At 56.9% G+C, this 21968-nt stretch overlaps 1 protein-coding gene and 1 long non-coding RNA gene across 9 annotated transcripts in view; one reads left to right on the top strand and one right to left on the bottom strand.

The window, feature by feature from the left end:
• Nucleotides 1-21968, top strand: part of CANT1 (calcium activated nucleotidase 1) — a 31805-nt gene extending 9837 nt beyond the window's left edge. For 3 of the 5 annotated variants that reach the window (XM_041725038.1, XM_041725039.1, XM_041725037.1), the window contains exons 2-8: nt 339-991; nt 2849-3052; nt 15906-15995; nt 16810-17001; nt 17748-17879; nt 18456-18714; nt 20484-21968. In XM_041725038.1, the coding sequence (XP_041580972.1) occupies nt 361-991; nt 2849-3052; nt 15906-15995; nt 16810-17001; nt 17748-17879; nt 18456-18714; nt 20484-21540 (2565 nt within the window). In that variant the 5' untranslated portion in view covers nt 339-360 and the 3' untranslated portion in view covers nt 21541-21968. Of the gene's footprint in view, nt 1-338; nt 992-2848; nt 3053-3905; nt 6142-14254; nt 14393-15905; nt 15996-16809; nt 17002-17747; nt 17880-18455; nt 18715-20483 lie in introns of those variants that run through there. The other 2 variants (XM_041725040.1, XM_041725041.1) reach the window with 2 other exon arrangements.
• Nucleotides 4751-15422, bottom strand: LOC121473081. 4 transcript variants are annotated; one of them, XR_005983096.1, is made up of 5 exons: nt 15265-15422; nt 14479-14647; nt 9831-9986; nt 7120-7295; nt 4751-4886 (listed from the first exon to the last, which is right to left on the bottom strand). It is a non-coding gene; the product is annotated as an uncharacterized LOC121473081 (long non-coding RNA). The 4 variants fall into 4 exon arrangements; XR_005983093.1 differs by lacking the exon at nt 15265-15422 and having other exon boundaries at nt 14479-14870; XR_005983094.1 differs by lacking the exons at nt 14479-14647; nt 15265-15422 and adding an exon at nt 13866-14117.

Below are 21968 nucleotides of genomic sequence, written 5' to 3'. Positions count from 1 at the left end.
AAGGAAGGGATGTGGGGGGTGCTGTCAGGAGCAGAGCCCTCAGGGAGAGCTTCTCGAATGAGGTGACCAGTCATCAATGATGAGCAGACAGACCTGGACCCTCTCTGCTGGCCTGTCCCGCCCAACCCCTCAGCACCCCGACTCCCTCCCTCAGCTCCTGCTGCTCCCTCCTTCTGAGCTGGTAAAGCACCGCCTACGCAGAACGTGCCCTCACTGAGCTTTCTGTCCTGCCAGTTGAGACAGATGGCATAACTTTGCTCACCTGTGCACCATTAGGTGGTGGGGAGGCCCGTGTGCCCTGCGGGCTGCTGACTTCTGTCCTCTCTCTGGGTGCCCAGGTCCCGCCTGCCCTCCAGTCTGATGCCCGCCCAGCCCCCTAACCACCTGGAATGGAATGAGCCTATGCACTCCCTCCGGATCAGTGTGGGGGGCCTTCCGGTGCTGGCGTCCATGACCAAGGCAGCAGACCCCCGCTTCCGCCCCCGCTGGAAGGTGATCCTGCCGTCCTTCGTGGGCGCCGCCGTCCTCTGGTTGCTCTATTCTCACCGCCCGCCCCCAGGCCGGCCCCCCGCACCCAACGCCCACAACTGGAGGCTCAGCCAGACACCTGCTGACCGGTACAATGACACCTACCCGCTGTCTGCCCCTCAGAGGACACCGGGCGGGACTCGGTACCGAATTGCGGTTATCGCTGACTTGGACACAGAGTCTAGAGCCCAAGAGGAAAATACCTGGTTCAGTTACCTGAAGAAGGGCTATCTGACCCTGTCAGACAGCGGGGACAAGGTGGCCGTGGAGTGGGACAAAGGCCACGGGGTCTTAGAGTCCCACCTTGCTGAAAAGGGGCGGGGCATGGAGCTGTCTGAGCTGATCGTCTTCAACGGGAGACTCTACTCCGTGGATGACCGGACAGGGGTCATCTATCAGATCGAGGGCACCAAGGCTGTGCCGTGGGTGATCCTGTCCGACGGCGATGGGACGGTGGGGAAAGGTAAGTGGGGTCCTCTCCAGCTCCTGGCTTTGGCTGGGGTGTGGGGGACAGGTTTGGGTTGACTGTCCGCCAGTTTGCTTTGTGCACGTACATGGTAAAGCATTCACGTGACCAGGAGGAGGGACCACCAGGTGGAGCCGTCTCCCTCCTGACCCACGGCTGCCCCACCCCAGAGCTGGCCTCACACTGAAGCAGTTGCTGCAGTCAGAGCTTGTTCCTAGAAGCCTGGCCGGGAAGCGGGTCCTTTCCACTGCTGCTCTCGCTCCCAGGCACGAGCCCCTTCCTACATCTTCAGAGATGTCTTCAGAGCACGCGGGGACACCAGCCTCCAAGCGTCTTATACCTTTAAAGCCATGGCGTCACATGCTCTTGTGAACTGAGACTTACTGACAAGGTGAAGTTACGCTGCCCAGCACTGCTTTCTGAAAACCTGGCAGAAGGAGGGTCTGCGCATGAGTAGCAGTGACTGCACTTGGGTGGGATCCAAGCTTGAATATCATCTGTGACCCACTGGTCTGCCCTGTATCAGAAAGGACTTCCGCTTTCAGGCTGCGGGGAGCACAGAGCTCCAAGAGGGAGCTGGAGGGGCCCAGAGCCTCGGAGGGGAAGGGGCAGGGAGGCGCCGGGCGAGGGCGCCGACGAAAGCCTCCGTGTTCACCCGCGCTCCCGGAGGTGGGCCTGCACCCTCCAGGGAGCTGGACACTCGGGCCTCTCTCAGGTCGGAGGAGGAACGGCGCACCTAGCTGGGCCCGTGGGGCACGCTGTCAGCCAGCCCTCCCTGATACAGTCGCTTCAGAGCCCGCCCGGGCCTGGGATGGATCTGGGCCTAGGTCTCAGAGAAGACCCCGGTTGCCCGATTCCTGCCTTAGTGTGTCAGTGCTTATGGGCAGCCATTGTTCTTCCCCGCTGGACCAGGGAGAAAGCAGAGTAGCGGGAGCCTGGGGTTACCCCGTGGTCGGGTCGTCAGAAAGGATGGAAGCCCTGAAAAACGGAGAGGGTCTTCTCTCGAAAGTGACCCGGGGGAACTGGTGAGGCCCCTGGGACCCCAGGAACTCAGCGGGTCCCTCCAGAGCCACCATAGAGAAGCGTATTCTGGAGGCTGCTGCCATTTCTCATGGCGGGCCACAGCTCTGGGTGCTTCGGGCCAGCAGGAAGCTCACCAGACGTCTGGGAAGGCAAGCACAGTTTAGAACCCAGGGTGCAGGGGGTAGCATCCCACAGCCTGAGTGCGCTGCAGCCTTCACATTGGGCTCCCCGCAAAGACACCTAAGAGGATAAATGCACGGATTGGAGGGGACTCTCTGAGCCCCTGCCAGCCGCTCTTAGCTCTGGCTACTGCTGCTTCCTGTCCTCTTAGTGGGCGCCAGTCATGGTTGCGAGGAGCCACTCTGCGGTGATAGCTCAAATCGCTTCCACTTGCCCAGGGTTGGAGGTGATCGTGAGGTTGGGGCATACAGCTTGGGAAGCAGAGTTTGGGGATCAGAGGAGACTGGTGTCTGGCTGGGCCTTTGGGAGTGAAGGGGCAGGTGAGGTGCCAGCAGCAGGAGCCATTTGAATCAGTTTAGGGGAGGCTGTCCCAGTGGAGGGTTCCTGGATTGAGGGGCCAGAGAGAATGTGACAGGTCCCAAAAGGTGGGGAGAGGGGGAGAATAGAAGATGGAGAACAAGTCCCTGACCCCTGCCTCTCTGGGGTGGGGCCCTGAGCCAGGCTGTCCTGTCCCCCACTCTCTTGTCATTGCCTCACATGAGGTCCAGCACAGGTGACCTCTGATGCCCAAGGCTGCCAGACCCCACAGGAGCCTGGGGAGCAGAGGGGTGACTATCATCTCAGGCATGCCCCTCGTCTCCTTGTCCCCAGGCTTCAAAGCCGAGTGGCTGGCTGTGAAGGACGAGCATCTGTATGTGGGCGGCCTGGGCAAGGAGTGGACCACCAGCACGGGGGAAGTGATGAATGAAAACCCAGAATGGGTGAAGGTGGTGGGCTGCAGAGGCAGCGTGGACCACGAGAACTGGGTGTCCAGCTACAATGCTCTGCGGGCCGCCGCTGGGATCCAGCCTCCAGGTAAGGGACCAGCCCCGCCTTGGGGGGCATCTGACAGATGCTGGGGTGCTGCGTGTGCATTTTCTTGGAGCTTTTGCTTCCAAACCACAGCAGTGTCGTTTCGTGCTCAGTTGTGATGATTTCTGTCTGTGATGGCTGCTCGCAGCAGGCCAGGGGCTTTTGGGGACAAATGAGCCATTTGCTCTTCCTTCCCTGGCCCCGCAGACTGCAGCCCCCTCCCCGCCACAGCCCTCTGGCCTGGCCCCTGCCTCAGTAGAAGCAAGGTGGGCAGAGCTTGGGCTCTTCGCCTCGCCTCCCAAGAGTTGTCGTGGTGTGTGGTGGGGAGTGGTGATGCTCGGAGCAGCCAGGCAGCTCTAGGCTTGGGGCGCGTGACGCCGAGGACATTGCTTCGCCCCCACGTAGGAGGGCATGCTACTTCCTTTTCAACCTCGAGCCAGCCTCCCCCCAACCCCGATCTCTTCCTCACAAATCAACCCTGCCTGTTTATCTCGCCCCCTTCCCCCGGGCTCACTCTTCGTGCTCCTTAGCACCAAGGAAGCAGAAATGCAGACAGAACTCATGGCCACAGGTGACCAGAGATGGGGCACCAGGGACAGACTGGCCTGTGCGGTCTTTGTTACTCCGGGTGATCGAAAGCAAGGACAGGTGGAGAGGCCTGTAGGACACAGGGAGGTCTGAAGAGGATCGAGCAGGGATGCTGCCCCAGTGGCCGGCCGGCAGCGTGAAGCCGTGCGGGAAGCAAGCCCTACTGTGCGGTGGCGGGTCTCGCGCACTCCCTGGTCCTGGGCAGGGTGGGGCCAACCCCCCCCCCCCGGGTGGTCTGGTGACCCGTGGGTCTGTCATGTGTCCCCAGGCTACCTCATTCACGAGTCTGCCTGCTGGAGTGACACGCTGCAGCGGTGGTTTTTCCTGCCGCGCCGGGCCAGCCACGAGCGCTACAGCGAGAAGGACGACGAGCACAAGGGCACCAACCTGCTCCTGAGTGCCGCCCAGGACTTCGGCGACATCTCTGTCAGCCACGTGGGGGAGGTAGTCCCCACGCACGGCTTCTCCTCCTTCAAGTTTATCCCCAACACTGACGACCAGATCATCGTGGCCCTCAAGTCTGAGGAGGACGGGGGCCAGATCGCCACCTACATCATGGCCTTCACCCTGGACGGCCGCTTCCTGCTGCCAGAGACCAAGATCGGAAACGTCAAGTATGAAGGAATAGAGTTTATTTAAATTGACAAAATTCAGCCCAGCAAGGCCCAGCGGTGGACAGTTCTCAGCTCCATCAGGACTGAAATTTTATAAAAACCAGAGGACTGCACTTTTCTGTGGTTTTGGTTTGCTTTTGTTTCCTTTTCGGAACTCTGCAGTGCGTCCCTGGTTCAGGGGTTTCAGCCCCAGGGTTAGGAGGCGGAGCTGGGAGTCTTGGGTCCCCGCCATCCCGGAAGGTCCCCGCCGTGCGCCGACCCGTGCATCTTGGGCACTGCCATCTGGTGGTGGGAGCCAGCCCCTGCAGGCGTCCTAAGCTGGGGCCCCTCCTCCGTAACCCGGCCTCGCCCTTCCTGCATCCGACCTCCCTTTCTCCTCTTTCCATTTGTTCTTCTGTTCAATAAATGTTTCTTGAGCTCCTACTATGTGTCAAGCACTGTGGGGATGAAACAACAAGTCCGAAGTGGACCTGCCCTTCAGGAGCTCCCAGGCCACCTCCTTTTCTTCCTTCTTCGTGAACCTCGTGCTTTAGATCCATTTCCCCAGGTCCTTGGAAAAGAATCTGTCTACACTGCAGAGCGTTAAAGGGCTGTATGAGTGAGGGCAGGCCTCCAGGGATGCATCGCCCTAAATTCTGCAAGAAAGGACAGAAACTTGCTTGTTCGTCCTCAGCTTCACAGCAGACAATCTCCACTTCGTGTGAGCAACTCCGTTTTTTTTTTTTTTTCCCTTCAGGAAAATTCTGTGGCCGTGCAGCACTTTGAAGTTTTAATTGCTAACTTAATTAAACCAATTTCCTTTCTCAGAGTGGAATCACCAAATCTGATCACACAGAGCAAAGTCCCTTAGTTAACAACTTCATTCCCAGCAGCAGAGGAGATTGGAATTAAGTCCTGACAGTTGGTAAGCAAGTTTTTAAGCATTTCCAAGTCCTCGGTCAAAGGATGCAAAGGTAAAATGTTGCTTTTTATTAGCAACCATCAGAAATTGTCATGCCTTTAAAGACTTCCACAAATGGTTATCTTTCACTTCCTGACTCAAGCGGGAGCCTAGGTCCTGCCACACCCTCCCTGGGTCTCGGGCACTGGGCTCTGTCCCCAAGAGGTTATAGGTGACACCTGCCTGGCCCCATGGCTTCCGTCCCCTGACCTTTTTGTCTCCCTTTCTTGGGGAGCTTGCAGCCCCTTCTCTGGAAACTTCACACAAACCCTGCTTGGCCTTGTGGCCTCTTCCCTGTGACCTCTTCTCCATGCTCCGGAACAAAGACAGGGGGGTTAGGATGGTTCAGCCAGGCCTGGAGCCAAGAAGGGCCCTACTGTAAGCTCCCTCACCCCTCAGGAGGATGTGGGGTGCCGTGATGGTCTGGGAAGGGCCATCTTGTAGGCTCTGACGTCACTCACTTTGGACCCCCTGGCTCACAGACTCTAAAACAGCTGCTAGGAAGGAACCCAGCAAGGATCCCTCCTGCACTGCTGTGTGTTTCTGCCGCCATAAAACAACTGGCAAAAGAACGTGACACGTTTCTCTGGAACTTGGATCCCACTGGACATAGCCTGGAAGACCCGAGTCCTTTCTGACTTTGCCTAGCGAGGCCCTCTGACCCACCACCTTGATAAACATCACTGGTGTTGGAGCTATGTGCGTTTTTAAAGCAGATCCGAAATTAGGAAGGCGGAAGAACTTGGGACAGTTACTAAGTTGAGACCTTTCTGATGGCACTTCAGCCACGGCCTAGGTGCCCCGAAGAACATTTTCACCGTCAGTGATTTTCGACTCTTTAAAGCTAGACAATTTTTGTTTCTGTATTTGCTGCTGTAAGCATAATGATTGTGTTCCTTCCAACTGGACCCATTGTTTTGTAAACAATAAAGTGCCAGAGGGGACTGTGAGTTCTCTTTGTTTCCTGGTCCATGTTGGCTGGTGACCAAGGATCTGTGGGAATGCCCGAGCCACCATGATTCACCGAAGGGTGCGCTCTGTCCTTCTGTTTGGGGCAGAGGTCTGACATGTCACAGGAGTTTGTGGGACAGGCAAGATGGGGACTTTTCTGGAAAATGAATCATCCAGTCCCAACTTTTCCTGAATCTGAAGAAGCTCTTTTGGTCATGGTGGTTAAGAATATAGGCTGTGTGGGATGCCTGGGTGGCTCAGCGGTGAGTGCCTCCCTTCAGCCCAAGGTGTGATCCTGGGGTCCCGGGACTGAGTCCCACATCGGGCTCACTGCACGAAGCCTGCTTCTCCCTCTGCCTATGTCTCTGCCTCACTTTCTGTGTCTCTTATAAATAAATAAATAAAATCTTTTTAAAAAAATAGAAGGAGGGACACCTGGGTGGCTCAGCAGTTGAGCATCTGCCTTCGGACCCAGGCGTGATCTTGGAGACCCAGGATCGAGTCCCACATCGGGCTCCCTGCATGGAGCCTGTTTCTCCCTCTGCCTGTGTCTCTGCCTCTTTCTCTCTCTGTGTCTCTCATACACACACACACACACACACACACACACACAGGCTTTGACAGGACACCTGGGTGGCTCAGTTGATGAACTGTCTGCCTTCAGCTCAGGTCATGATCCCAGGATCCTGGTATGGAGTCCCACATCTGGCTCCCTGCTCAGCGGGGAGCCTGCTTCTCCCTCTCCTGCTCCTCTGTCTGTCTGTCTCTCTCTCTCTCTCTGTCTAATTAATTAATTAATTAATTAATTAAAAAATACAGGCTGTGAAATCACTCGCAGGCTCCAGTCCTGGCCGTGAGATTTCTGCTGTGTGACCTGGGACAGCTTGTCTAACCACTCTGTCCTTTAGGTTCCTCATCTATAAAGGGAAGATGCTGTCATGAGTGCTCCTGATGCTTAGTGAGGTAGATGCACTCACCCATTGCGTTGCAGCTGTCAGGATGATTGGGTGATGAGGATCCCGGGAATGAGGTCTACACCCATTAGGGCTTCATTAGCGTGTCTGTGGAGCTGCAGGGATGAGACCGTTCCCACAGGCGTGCAGAATCCTAGGAAGCTCTACATCGAAGCTCAGGAGCGCTAGAAAGGGAGGGGCTGATACAGAAGAGAGGCCTGAACTGGAATAGGAGAAGCAGCGAGAGTGTGAGGTCTTAAAGCCAAGTGTACCGCAGTCCCTTCGTCTCTTAAGACCTTCCTTCCCTTTCCCTTGCCTGCCCTGCTCTGGTCCCAGGCTGACCTGAGTGAGCCTCACCTCTGCCCTCTGGGATGACCCTGACTGGCAGGAGGGAGGAGGAGCTGGGGGTTCCTGATTCCCTCCCAAGGTTGTCTCAGGCATGGTCTCTCGAGAGATAGGTCCCTCTCCTCTCTCTGCCTATGCTCCAGGGACCGCTCCCTGCCCTCCCCCCTGCTGGCCTGAGAGTGGTCCAAGCCCCAGATACCACTCTCCACTTGCACGCTCACACCTTGGAAATGGTCCCTTTCTCGAAGCCTCCTTACATCACCCCCATTTGGAGCCATCCATTTCCTGCTGGGAGGTGAAGTAAGAAGGTCTGGAAGTATGGGGGGGGGGTGGGCTGAGCAACAAGGGGGACCTGGTGTTCTTGGCAGTCCTCGCGAGAACACTTCTAGGAAAGCTGTCCGGGGAGAAGCCAGAGTGCGTCAGCCTGGGGCAGGACCATATAGGGAATCTCTGATGGAGAAGCAGGGACCTGAAAACCAGCCCTCGGGGCTCTGAGAAACCATGAGACTCGACTTGCCCAGGTGGTGACTTTAACCCACATGGTACCCTCATGGTACCCTCATGTGTTCAACGCATAACTGACCGGCAAAAAGAAAAGTCCCAAAAGTCATATTGGAAACGAGTGGAAAAAAGTGCCATTAAGTTCTTCCCAAATGTTTAATCCTATCATGTACACTTTAAATTGGTATGTCTCGGGGACCCCTGGGTGGCTCAGCGGTTTGGCACCTGCCTTTGGCCCAGGGCGCGATCCTGGAGTCCCGGGATCGAGTCCCACGTCAGGCTCCTGGCATGGGGCCTGCTTCTCCCTCCTCCTGTGTCTCTGCCCCTCTCTCTCTCTATGTCTATCATAAATAAATAAATCTTTAAAAATAAATAAATAAATAAATAATAAATAAATAAATAAATTGGTATGTCTCAAAGCAAGTTATACCTTAATAAAATTGTTTAAAAAAAAAAGATTTAAATAAAACAAAAATAAATTGCCTCCATGCAAAGAAAATTCTGAGCACAAAGGGTTTTACTGGTGAATTGTCCCAGAGATTGAAGGAAGAAATGATACCAACCCCACACAAACCCTCCCATGATTTTGGAAGTTGGAACACTTCCTGGCTCATTTATGGGGGCACCACTATGCTAATACCAAAACCAGACAAATGTATTACAAGAAAAGAAAAGTGTAGACCAGTATCCCTCATGAACATAGATGGAAAAATCTTTGGCAAAGATTTAGCTGGTTGAATCCACCCTTCTATAAAAGTGAAAATAATTCATGAGAAAATGTGGTTTACTAGGGAATGTAAGGTTGATTTAATAGTCTAAAATCGATGTAACCCACCACATTGATGATCACCATATGATCATCTCCAAAGACACAGAAAAAGCATTTGACAAAATTCACCACCCATTCATGATTTAAAAACAAATCAACCTATGAAGCAAACTAGGCATAAAAGGAACGTCTCTAACTCGATAAAAGACATCTGCAAAAAAACCTATAGCCTGTGTCATACTTTGTGCTACAAGACTGTTTTCCTCAGACTTCTGGGACCAAGGCAGGAACGTCCACTTTCAGCACTTGCCCCCACCACTTAACTTCTTATATTAGAATCATTTTAAACCACCTAGATGTTGCAAAACTAGGACAGTATTGGTCTGTCCCCTTTGTGCAGCCTTCTCCAGTGCTAACACTGTGCGGTTATCGCAACTGTAAGCACAGTAATCAGACCCAGGATACTGACGTTCTCATCACTTGTATTCACAGTCCTCTGGGGTGTCCCAGACAATGGAATTGGGCAACGAGAAGAGAGTCATTCAGACTGGAAGAGAGAGTACAGCTGTCAAGATTGACTAGATAGAAAAACCTCAGAAATCTTCAAAAGGTAGCTCCCAGAACTACCAGTTGAGTTTAGCAAAATTAAAGGATGCATGGCGCACGTACAGAATTTAACTTGTTTCTATGTGGCTACTGTGAACAATCAGAAACCATGAAATAATAAATAGACATAAACATGTGCAAGATCTATAGGCTGAAGCTGCAAAACACAGGTGAGACCAAAAGAGACCCAAATAAATAGAACAATATGCTGTCTTCATGGATGGGAATACCCAATTTTGAAAAAAAAAGTCAAAAGACTTAGAGTATCTGGTGTCTGGACTTCTTATATTAGGCTGTAAGCAATCAGAGCTATTGTATTAGCAGAAGAACAATAGGCATATAAATCAAAGCAACAGTAAGGAGCCCGTAAATAGACCCCTGTGTGTGTGGTCAGTGAATTTTGGACCAAGTAGTTCAGTGGGGGGAAATGACTGTGTAGATGGTGTTGGGACAACTCTGATCTACCTGGAAACAGATGATTGAAGCCCTTAACTCCCACCATGTGCAAAATTACCTCAGAATAGATCACAGGATGAAACACCGAGCCAACACGACAAGACCCTAAAAGACAGCAGACTTTGGGTCAGGCATTTTACTTCTTCAACACGACACCAAAAGGTTGAGACTTTGAGCTTCATCCAGATTTGAAACCTTCCTCCTTCAGAAGACACTGTTAAGATGCAAAGGCACGAGAAGATAAAACAACATTTGCAGATCTTCTCTGCTCAAGGACTTGCATCTAGAGTATGTAAAGAATGTGTACAACTCGGTAATAAGACAAACAGCTCGATTTAAAACATGGTCTGATGGGGCACCTGGGTGGTTCAGTCGGTGAAGCGTTTGCCTTCGGCTCAGGTCATGACCTGAGATCCTGGTCCTGGGATCAAGTCCCACGTCAGGCTCCCTGCTCAGCAGGGAATGTGCTTCTCCATCTGCCCCTCTCCCCGCTCCTGCTTGCTCTCTCTCAAATAAGTAAATGAAATATAAAATAATAATAATAATAATTCAAGAACAAACTTTTAAAAAATAATAAATACATAAAAATACATGCCTGAGATCTAAGCAGGTGCTTCACCAAAGAGGACGTATGAGTGACAAGCATATGAAGAAATGCTCAACAGTGCTAGCTAGCCGTTAAAACCACACTGAGACCCTGCTGCGTATCCACCACAGTGGACAAAATTAAAAAGACTGGTAATGCCAAGTATTGGTGAGGATTTAGAGCTGCTGGGACACTCATACAATTGCCAGCAGGGATGCAGAATGGTCAGGCCACTGTGGGAAGCAGTTTGGCAGTTTCCTAAAAAGTTAGATATCCCGGGCACCCAGGTGGCTCAGTCGGTGAAGAGCCCGACTCTTGATCTCAGGGTTGTGAGTTCAAGCCCCATGCTGGGGGTGGAGCCTCCTTTTTTTTTTTTTTTAATTTTTTTTAATTATTTATTTATGATAGTCACAGAGAGAGAGAGAGAGAGGCAGAGACACAGGCAGAGGGAGAAGCAGGCTCCATGCACCGCGAGCCTGATGTGGGACTCGATCCCGGGTCTCCAGGATCGCGCCCTGGGCCAAAGTCAGGCGCCAAACCGCTGCGCCACCCAGGGATCCCCTGGAGCCTCCTTTAAAGAAACGAAAAGATCAGCCCAGGTGGCTCAGCGGTTTCGTGCCGCCTTCGGTCCAGGGTGTGATCCTGGAGATCCGGGATCGAGTCCCGTGTCGGACTCCCGGCAAGAAGCCCGCTTCTCCCTCTGCCTGTCTCTCTCTCTCTCTCTCTCTCTCTCTCTCTCTCTCTCTGTGTGTGTGTGTGTGTGTGTGTGTCTCTAATAAATAAATAAGTAAATAATCTAAAAAAAAAAAAAAAGAAAGAAACGAAAAAGTTAAACATCTCTCTCCTGACCCAGTAACCCTATCCCTAGGTATCTTACACAAAAGAAAGCAAAGCTACGTTCACACCAAGTCTGCTCCCTAAATGGTCTTTTTTTGTTTTTGTTTTTAAGATTATTCATGAGAGACAGAGGGAGCGAAAGAGAGAGGGAGAGAGGCAGAGACACAGGCAGAGGGAGAAGCAGGCTCCCCATGGGGAGCCTGAGGCAGGACTCGATCCCAGGACCCTGGGGTCACACCCCGAGCTGAAGGCAGATGCTCAGTTGCTGAGCCACCCAGGCGTCCCTCCCAAATGGTCTCAAGAGCTTTATTCACAATAATCAAAACCTCGGAATGTCCCGGATGTCCATCAGTGCATAAGCAAACTGTAGCCTGTCCGTATGAGGGGCTGGAACTGGGGGGGGGGGGGGGGCAATGAACCGGTTCATGGTATTTGCATGACATGAGCGAATCTCAAGAGCAAGGCTCTAAGTAAGAGCAGCCGGATAGAAAACATTGCATATAGTATGTTTCTTGTTTATATGAAATTCTAGAACACAGATCAGTGGTGGCCAAGGAGGGACAACTGCCGAGGGGCACAAGGGCACTTCTGGGGTGATGAGAACAATCTGTGGATCAGAGCTGTGGCCACGGCTGCCATCTGCATACCTTTGTCAAAGCTCATTCAATCCACGCACTTTATTATATGTAGGTTGTATGTCAAGCCAGTTGTTGTTTTTTTTTTTTAAAGAAAAAGCGTGGGCCTGAATGCCCAGCTCCGTCCCCCCCAGACGGATGACTGGGCAGATTCTGCTTCCCGGCACCTCTCCTTTCTCACCTCTGAAGGGGCTGAGAAGAGCAGCTACTTCCCATCTCAGTGGACGGTCCTCGGTGGGGTGGAGGCAGGACTGAGCGCCCCGGGGAGCAGGTGCCCGTACTCTGAGCTCCCCAAGAGGCCTCAGCCTTACATTTTACTCCCCTCAAGTCGAAGGACTTCCCAGGACTGTGGGGCTAAAGAGTCTGCAACTTGAGTTTTAAACATGCCACCGAAAATTCCTAGCAGGAAAGTTTAGAACGGAGTGGGGTGGCCGGCGGGGGGAGCTCCCACAGCCAGCCCCGAGGCCACCTGCAGGCCACCTGGCACCCGACGCCACTTTCCTACCCACCTGGAGGAAGGAAGGCTTCTTCCTCCCCCTGCAATTTCGCGCAGTGAGAAGCCCCCACACTTCCCCCTCCCAGATGCCTCCAGGGACCCCCTCCCCCCTATAAGAGAGGCGCCTCCTTTTGGTTCCACGGACCTGCCTGTGGGTCTGCCCCTTGTTACTTATTCCCAGTTGCAACTCCCTGCTCTTCCTGAATAAACTGATTTTTGGTGGTAAGATAACCGGCAGTTTTATTTGGGGAGTTAACACCACCAACACCTTCCAAAGGACGTTCTTTGTCTCCTCTCCCTGACGGGCAACTTGTTTGGGCAGGACTCAGTGGAAATGACGTGAAGGAAGGTTCTGGAGGTCCTGTGCCAACCAACCTGAGGCTTCTTCATCTGCCTTTTATTTTATTTTTTTAAAGATTTAATTTATTTATTCATGAGAGACACAGAGAGAGAGAGGCAGAGACACAGGCAGAGGGAGAAGCAGACTCCCTGCGGGGAACCCGATGTGGGACTCGATCCCAGGACCCCAGGATCACGCCTGGGCTGAAGGCAGGTGCCAAACCGCTGAGCCACCCAGGCGGCCGTGGATAGGATTTTAAAACTCGCCACAGTCTCTTTTGCCAGCACTATTTCCAGATGCTTCTCCCCCCCTGCATATCTACAGTGTGACTGCAGGGAGCGAGATGAACTATGCGGCTCCCTAAAACCTCACGTCTCGGCAAATAGCCATTAAATGCTTGACCTCGGGGCTCACTCCCTGGGACCACAGGCTGCCAGGGAAACAGTGTCTCCGCCAGCGGCTCTCAGGCCTGGTTGCACATGCCAGCCACCTGGAATGCTTTAAAATGCCCAAGCGTGTCCTCACCCCAGAGATGGTGACTGAGGGGACCTAGGCATCGGGACTTTGTAAAACACCCGGGTGATTCTCATGTGCAGACCAGGTTGAGAGCCACTAGGCTGAAGAGAACCTGAGGACATTCTAGGGGACAGCTCTCCTCCCAAACCTTGGGGTGAGGTGACCAAAACAGTAGAAGGCATCGATTGCCTCGTTTAACCGCAAATCCCAGGACTTGACCTTGACTTCATGGCCGGCGGGACCCAGGCGCTCAGACCACAGCGTCAGGACCTACTTCTCTGTCTCAGCCCTGCCCTCACCTGCATCCTCAGCTGGCCTTGCCCCCAGGACGCCCGCGTGCTCGCTGAGCCTGAAGCCGACTCGCTGCACCTGCTGCTGCGATTATGGCCCCGTCCCGCTCTGGGTCACACCGCGGGACGCAGATCCGCAGGCTTCCTGGGGTCCTGAACACAGCCTGGGAGCGACAGACTGTGCTTCCCCCAGGGCTGCTTTCTGCAGGAGGCCAGGGATGGCTGTGAGATGCGCTCAGCATGTCACAGCCACTCCAGAGGCTGCAGCCACCGGCCACCGGGGGTGAGAAGAGCCGTCACTGGGGGTGGCTGCGTCCTCCGCTGGTGACCAGGGTGGGCTCCGGGCATCACTGCTGCGTGTGGGCCCGGCTCTCCCACTCGCGGGCGGCATACCTGGGCATGTTGTCTCTCGTGCCTCGGGGCCTCCCTCCCGCTCTGTGCAGCCTCGCAGAGGGGCCCTCCCTGGGAGGTCCGGCATGCCCAGCGCTCCGAGCCACGGAGACGCCTAACGGGGTGCCAGACCCAGGACGCAGCTCGGGGCGCGAGTGCCTGCGCCCCACCCTCTGCCCTGCCCCTACGTCCCGCCGGCCCCCAGCGCCCCCAGCGCCAGCCCTTGGGGCCCGTCCACATTTAGAGTGTAGCTGTTGCTCGCTGCGCCCCCACCCCCACCCCTACCCCCACCCCCGCATCCCGTCAGAGCCGAGGGGAGGGAGGGGCTCGTTAGCCTTGTTGACAGCCAACCCCAGAAGGAACCCAAGTCAGGTGGTTTCTAGAAATCGAAACTCCACTCAGTCTTCTCCGGTATTTCCTGGGACCAGCCTGACCACACGCCTCCCTGGGAGGGTTCTCTGGGGTGAAGGGCAGCCTGCGGCGGGAAGTGAGGGCTCCAGGGCAGCCATCAGTAGTCGCGCCTCCGGCAGGTAAGCTCCCGCCTCCTGCTCCCAGGTGGGTGTTCCTAGCTCTAGGCAGTGTAGTCTAGTGGGTGTAATGTCCCTGGTGCACGCACCTGGGGACCCGGTGCTCTTCCTCGGCCCCGGGGCCGTCGATGCTGCTCGCAGATCCTCAGGGTCTCTGTACCGTTGCTGGGGCTGCTCAGCGGGACAAAGGGCCAAGCCCACGTGGAGTTCAGCCCAGTGTGCTCCTGCCAGTGTGTGCACTTTGCTCCAGGCCTCCCCCTGTCCAAGGGAAGAGCATCTTTTTTCTCCTAGTTTGCAAAAGGCACCGAATGAGCCGGGGCAGGCAGAGCCCTATCCCAGCTCCCCGCACCAGGGAGCCAGGCTACAGCAGGTGGCCACGACCACCCCAGGGGCAGCCTGGGCGCCCGCGGGACCTCAGGGGCGCTGTGCTTGCTGGGCCTAGGAGGGGGCGGGGCCGCAGGGTTCTCTCTCTCTTTTTTTTTTTTTTAAGGTTTTATTTATTTGAGAGACAGAGCGAGTGAGAGAGTGAGCACATGAGCAGAGGGAGAGGGAGCAGCAGGCTCCCCGCTGAGCAGGGAGCCCCACGTGGGGCTCAATCCCAGGATGACCCCTGATCGTGACCTGAGCCAGGAGCCCAAGAGAAACAACGACTGGCTCCTCCACGTTCAGGGCATGGGCGCAGGCAGCAGGGGCGGAGCAGGTTGGGGATGAAGATGAAAAGCAAGCCCCGAGAATTCTAGGGAAGCAAGAAGAATCCAACTCCGGGCGAAGGTTGGAAGCACTGGGCCTCCCCGTGCCACCCGTGTCCCGCCCAGGCTCACAGCGTGGTCTTGGTGGCCCTGGGCTCTCCCACCCTGGTCCTGGGGGACACTGACCTCAGAGGCAGCTTACTTGGTCCACACCAGGCCATGGACTCCTGGGGTTTGGTGGTGATAGTCATATCCTTGCCCTCCCCTGCTCCCCCAACCCCCAGCCAGCTGCAGAGCCGTCCCAGGCCTCAGCCCTGCTCCCCTCCCCCACCCCCTGCCCCAGCCACCTTTGCCCTTCTCCTTTCTGATGTGTCCCCTCCCTCCTGGGGCTCACTGATAGCTGTCCAGGATAGCTGTCCAGGCACTCCTACCGGGGTCCAACTGCCTGAACATAAAGATAAAGCCCTGCCCTTGGCAAGGCCCACTAGGCCTCTCCTGATCTGGGCCCTGGAGGCCCCCCTCCTCCCTCCACTGTTCCCACCTGACCCCACTGCTGCCTTGCCCAGGGCCTGGTTTTCCAAGATGGGCTTTGGTGCCCACTGTCCTGCTGCTTGGAGACCTCCCCTGGTCCCCCTCCCCTTTGGGCAAGTCTTACTCCTCCATGGAGGACCACCCTTCGGTCAGGTGAGGGACCCCCGCTGGGGCACCTGTCACACAGCTCAGGAGCAGGGACTGCGCCTGCCCGCTGTCCTCCCTACAGGATAGGGCCCGGTACCTGACAGCTGTCCAGCTCTGCTGTCTGACCCTGCTGCTTCCTTCTGCCACAGGACGAGGGCCGCCTCCCCCGCCCCCCCCAGGAAAGGCCATGGCCCTCCCGCTGGTCCTCTGGATGTGTCTGCTGGTGGCTGGGACTCAAGGTGAGCTGTGCCAGGCATGCTGAAGGCGGCAGCCTGAGAGGCTGCTGCTCCCCGTTCTGCGGCGTTGACCCCTCCCGGCAGAAAACTGAGGCAAGGTTCCTGGGGTCAGGCCGGGTCTTCTCTCCTGCGGGAAGCCCTGCTTGTCCTAAGTGACGGATGCTTGTCGGTTCTGGGAGGGTCAGGCCAGGGTCTGAGCAGTAGGAGCCCATGGGACAAATGTGAGGAGCAGGACGCCAGTGCTTATGTTCTCTATACCCCTGGCTCAGGAGGCCCCTCCTGGTCCTGGTGACCCCACGACGGCTGGCTACACCCCCAACTGACAATTACCATTTGACATGGCACCCGGCCACTCTGCCAGTGTTTCTGGGGGATCCTGGGCCTGCTGGCCCAGGACTTGCCCCCCAGCCCTCCCGGCGGTCCTTGCTGTGGCACACCAAGCCCCGGGCACCCTCAGGTGGGGTTGGCATGGGCCCCTTCCTCCCCCATTCTTCCTTGGGGTCCATTACCCTATCTCGAGTGCTGGGGGCTCCAACTGCCCCTTCTGCCCTTTCTGTCTCCCTGGACGGAGGACTCAGACCTCAAAGACAAGAAGAGGTGCTTTACCCTCTGGGGGGGTTCCGTGGGTGACCCCTTGAGGATGGATGGGGGGCTTTGAAGCTAATTTGCAGTGGGCACTCCCTTGTGGGGAGCTTGACAAGCGATCCACCCAGTTGGGAGGAGTGAGGGGCAGGGTGGTGCTTCCCAGCTGGGATGGGGGCCCAGTTGCCCTGTCTTCATCCCTGCTGATGGTTTTGTTCCCTCGGGAGCACCATAGGCGTGAAAGATGGGGACATGCGGCTGGCCAATGGGGGCACCGCCAACGAGGGCCGCGTGGAGATCTTCTACAGTGGCCAGTGGGGGACCGTGTGTGACAACTTGTGGGACCTGATGGATGCCAGCGTCGTCTGCCGGGCCCTGGGGTTCGAGAATGCCACTGAGGCTCTGGGTGGAGCCGCCTTTGGGCCAGGTAGGCCTGCCCGTCCCCAGGTCCTCTGGGGCTGAGACACACGACCACGCAGCCTGTCCTGGGAAGGGACCGTCACCTAAAAGCTGCACGTGGCATTCCTACTCACTGAGCACTGGCAAACACTTTAAACAGCGCCACTGGGATCCCTGGGTGGCGCAGCGGTTTGGCGCCTGCCTTTGGCCCAGGGTGCGATCCTGGAGACCCGGGATCGAGTCCCACGTCAGGCTCCCTGCATGGAGCCTGCTTCTCCCTCTGCCTGTGTCTCTGCCTCTCTCTCTCTCTCTCTCTCTCTCTCTCTCTCTCTCTCTGTGACTATCATAAATAAATAAAAATTAAAAAAAAAAAAAAGAAATATCTAAACAGCGCCACTGAGGCTCTGACAGGCTGTCTGGCTGAGGCCCATCCTGTCCCCTCCCTGAGGGCGTGGCCCTTCCTGAAATAGCCGCCCCCCCCCCCCAAGAGTCTGGTGCAGGGAGCTGGCCACCGACACAGCTGTGGTTCTGAGGACAGGGCAGCAGTCCAAATACCCAGAGGTGGGGGCAGGTAGGGAGCGGAGGCTGCTCGGTGGCCCAGTGTTCCAAGAGGAACCTCACACCGGGGTGGGGGTGCTGCAGGGCACTTCCCCCACAGCCACGTCCCCCACCTCAGTGAGGCTTCGGGGGAGCAGCCCTGTGCTCGGGCCCCTTCCCCTTGGGAGGAGGGCTCCGGCGCCCCCAGTGCCCCCCTGCTCCTTGCTGTGCCACCAGGCAAGGGCCCGATCATGCTGGACGAGGTGGAGTGCACGGGGACAGAGCCCTCGCTGGCCAACTGCACGTCCCTGGGCTGGATGAAGAGTAACTGCAGGCACAACCAGGACGCCGGCGTGGTCTGCAGCAACGGTGAGCCCGGGTGGGCAGCGCACACGCCCTCCCCGTCCACACGCGCACGTGGCTCGCCTCTGCGGAGCTCCCCCGCGGCACCCCCGGAGCCCACCCCTCCCAGCAACGACCCCGGATTCCCCACCGCCCTCCCCCCCCCGTGCTGCTCACAGATGCTCCATTAACCCTGGTCATCGGCCAAGAGCCATGTGGCACCTGCTCAGGACACCCACTGTGGCCTCCTTATACCCTGGCCTCTCGGGGCCCCTTAGTCGTTCTGGAAACAGCAGGCAGCACCCACCCACGTGCTTCAACAGCAAACTGTGTGTGCCTCAACCCTGCCCCGACGGCAGGCGCCCAACAGCGCAGCCCTTGCCCCTCCCCCCTCTCCCCTGCTCTACCCCGCGTGCTGACCTCACCGGGTGCTCTGTGTCTTCCAGTTTTATTGTCCACTTGTTCTTCCTGGGCCTCACCGGGGCGGGGAGGCCATGGGAGCACTCACTCAAGGATGGAGCAGCGGCATGGAGGGCCTGAGCCCAGGGAGCAGAGGGTTGGGCCCCTTCTTCCTAACTGTGTGCTCCCCGCTGCCCTTTTTAGAAACCAGAGGCACCCACACCCTTGACCTGTCGGGTGAGCTCCCTGCGGCTCTTGAGCAGATCTTTGACAGCCAGAGGGGCTGTGACCTGTCCATCCGGGTGAAGGTGAAGGACCAGGAGGAGGAAGGCCCGCACTTCTGTGCTCACAGGCTGATCCTGGCTGCCAACCCCGAGGCCCAGGCCCTGTGCAAGACACCGGGCTCCACGGTCACCATGGAGGTGGACGCAGAGTGCCTGCCTGTCGTCAGAGACTTTATCAGGTGACTGCACCCGGGAGGGGGTACTGGGGCCTGGGCAGTGTCCGCGGGGCCCACCCACCTCCCCCTGATGGCAAACCTGAGGGCTACAGCACCCAGCATGTCAGTGCTTTCATGAACACAGGCGTGAGCACAACACACACGTACGCACACACTCACCCCCCACATACCTGTGAGCATCCACATGTCCACATGGCCTTAAACGTGCACACCCACATTAACTCGTGTGCTCATGTGCATACTTGTGGGTGCATGTGCTTGGGCTCACTGTCGTGTGCATTCCACACTCGTGTGTACATGATCTTGCACTCGCAGCCACACTTGTGTATACACACACACATTTGCACACTCCTGCATAGCCTCACCCACTCCCCGCTGACACCCACACTGACACACACACACAGATACACCGACTCTCACAAAACATCATTTAAAAAATCTCCCTGGGTAACTGCCACTATTGTAGGAGGCTTCACGCGCTCTGGGTCAGGAATTCACCAGGAACAAGCTGCCTGGACTGGCTTTGTGGAAGGTTGCTAGAGGGGCATGGGGCAGAGCTGGGAAGGGGCCCCGGGTGTCGCCCACCTGCCCTGGGGCACCACTTCACACAGCCTCTGGGGAGGCCCAGGCACGCGTGCATTAGGGAGAAATTGGGTGGCCCAGAAACACACACACACACACACACACACACACACACACACCTACCTCTTAGGTAACACAAGGGATACAGTCTAAGATTTCCAAGAACCTAAAACCTACTTCTGAATTCATCCTCCCGCTTCTCATGTCCTGGCCCCGCTTGTGTGAGGTAGCTCACCTGCAACCCCAAACCCAGCACTAGGTCCTACCCGGGCCTTGGCGCGTGGCTGCACGGTGCACCCCGTAGGCTGGGCAGCGCCCGTGAGCCAGTGCCCTGGGTGAGGCCCGGGGGCCAGCCTTCCTGCACCCAGGCCATCGCCCCTCCTGCCAGGCTACCTGCTGGGGCCTCCCAGGGGCTTGTATGCAGAAAGCATCCATGTAAAATGAACTGTTCCTTTTCATTCTTAAGACCTAAGGCTTATATAACAGGAAGTAACATTTAAGAGAAAACAATGAATGGCAATTAAAACAGATTAAAATGGTTTCTTTCCAGCCAAGTATGAGAAGTTGGTAGCTAGCCTGTGCCCCTCCTCACAGGGCCTATGTTTGAGGACGAGGGCAAGTGCCCATCCATCCCTGCCTTCCCGGCCCAGCTGGAGTCCCTGGGTCACTGGGAGTGTGGGCTCCCAGTTGGCAGGAGAAGCAGACTAGGGGTGGCCGGGGTGATGCCCATGTCATGGGGGCATGAGACAGGTGCTGGGGACAGAGGGGTACCTGTGGGCACCCAGCAAGGACCTAAAGGGGTCCGGCCGGGGATGTGCTGGCAGGAAGGAAAGGGCGGTGCCACACTGATGCTCCTGGCGCCAGCGCCCTGCCACAGGTGACAGCAGTGACGGCAGAGGCAGAGACCAGGAGGTGGGGGACTGCCTCTGTCACAGGTGAGGGCCGGAGCGTCATCCTCAGTGACCCTGGATCTGCCTGTGTTCAGTGCACATGGCTCTAAGCAAACCTGAGACTGGAACGTGGTTGATTGACCCAAAAGATGAATCCATGGGGCACCAAGTGCCTCTCGAAACAGCTGGCCCCCCAGGGGTGTCTGTGGGAGGATGGCAAACACGTGGTAGATGGTGGGGCGCCGTCGGCCCGGCAGGGGTAGGGCTGTGCCGAGTGCTCAGCTCTCGCTCCCCCCGCAGGTACTTGTACTCCCGAAGGCTGGACATCTCCCTGACGTCCGTGAAGTGTTTCCACAAGCTCGCCTCTGCCTACGAGGCCCAGCAGCTGCAGAGCTTCTGCGCCAGCCTCTTTGCCATCCTCCTCCCCGAGGACCCCTCTTTCCAGGCACCCCTGGACCTCTATGCGTATGCGCTGGCCACGCAGGACCCTGTGCTGGAGGAGCTGTGTGTGCAGTTCCTGGCCTGGAACTTCGAGGGCCTGACGCAGGCCACGGCCTGGCCGAGCGTCCCCACAGCCCTGCTGCAGCTCCTGCTCTCCAGGAGTGAGTTGGCCGTGCCCAGCGAGCTGGCTCTGCTCACGGCCCTGGACGTCTGGAGCCAGGAGAGGCGTCCTTCCCACGGGGAGGTGGCGCGTCTGGTGGACAAGGTCCGGTTCCCCATGATGCTGCCCGAGCACCTGTTCGAGCTGCAGTTTAACCTGTCCCTGTACTGGAGCCACGAGGCGCTCTTCCAGAAGAAGATCCTGCAGGCGCTGGAATTCCACACCGTGCCCTTCCGGTTGCTGGCCCAGTACAGAGGCCTGAACCTCACCGAGGACGCCTACCAGCCCCGGCTGTACACCTCGCCCACCTGGAGTGCCTCTATCTCCACCTTTGTCTCCAGGCGCTCGTCCAGGTACCGGAACTACCCCTACCAGTCCTTCCAGACCCCGCAGCACCCCAGCTTCCTGTTCCAGAACAAGTACATCTCCTGGTCTCTGGTCTACCTTCCCACCGTCCAAAGCTGCTGGAACTACGGCTTCTCGTGCTCCTCTGACGAGGTCCCCCTCCTGGGCCTCTCCAAATCTGACTACTCAGATCCCACCATTGGCTACGAAAACAAAGCCCTGATGCGCTGTGGGGGGCGCTTCGTGGCCGACGTGACCGATTTTGAAGGACAGAAGGCCTTGATCCCCAGCGCCCTGGGCACCAACAGTTCGAGGCGCGCTTCCCTCTTCCCCTGCCTGGGGGGGTCCTTCAGCAGTTTCCAGGTGGTCATCCGCCCCTTCTACCTGACTAACTCCTCACACGTGGACTAAACAGGAGCGGGGAAGCTTGCGGCCTCCCAGGCACCCCCCCCCAAGCCTGGGCCTCCCAGTCCCCCCCCAGCCTGGGCCTCCCAGCCACCACCCCCCCCCACCCCACCCCCCCCCACCCCCCCCCCCGCAGCCTGGGCCTCCCAGGCCCTGTCCCCCAGCCCAGGGATCCCATCCCCCAGCTGCTTCCTGCCTGGAGCCACCCCCAACACCAGCCACCAGAGGGCCCTCCTGCTTTCACGGAGCTCCCTGAGCTCAGAGAAGGTACTGGAAGGTTTGGACGAAAGCTCACCACAGTGCCCCCACCACCCAGCCGGTTTCCGGGTCCAGAAGCCCCGGGACCTGTGTGGGGCAGCTGTTGGGTTTTCCATGCTGACTTTGACTTCCCCGCCCTCTGCTGTCCCCCATCCGAGATCACTAAAATTGCACCG

The sequence above is a fragment of the Vulpes lagopus genome, chromosome 12 (genome assembly GCF_018345385.1).
Source record: "Vulpes lagopus strain Blue_001 chromosome 12, ASM1834538v1, whole genome shotgun sequence".
Taxonomy (NCBI): Eukaryota; Metazoa; Chordata; class Mammalia; order Carnivora; family Canidae; genus Vulpes; species Vulpes lagopus.
The sequence above is the reverse complement of the archived record's forward strand: the minus strand, read 5'-3'. Positions and strand labels throughout refer to the sequence as shown.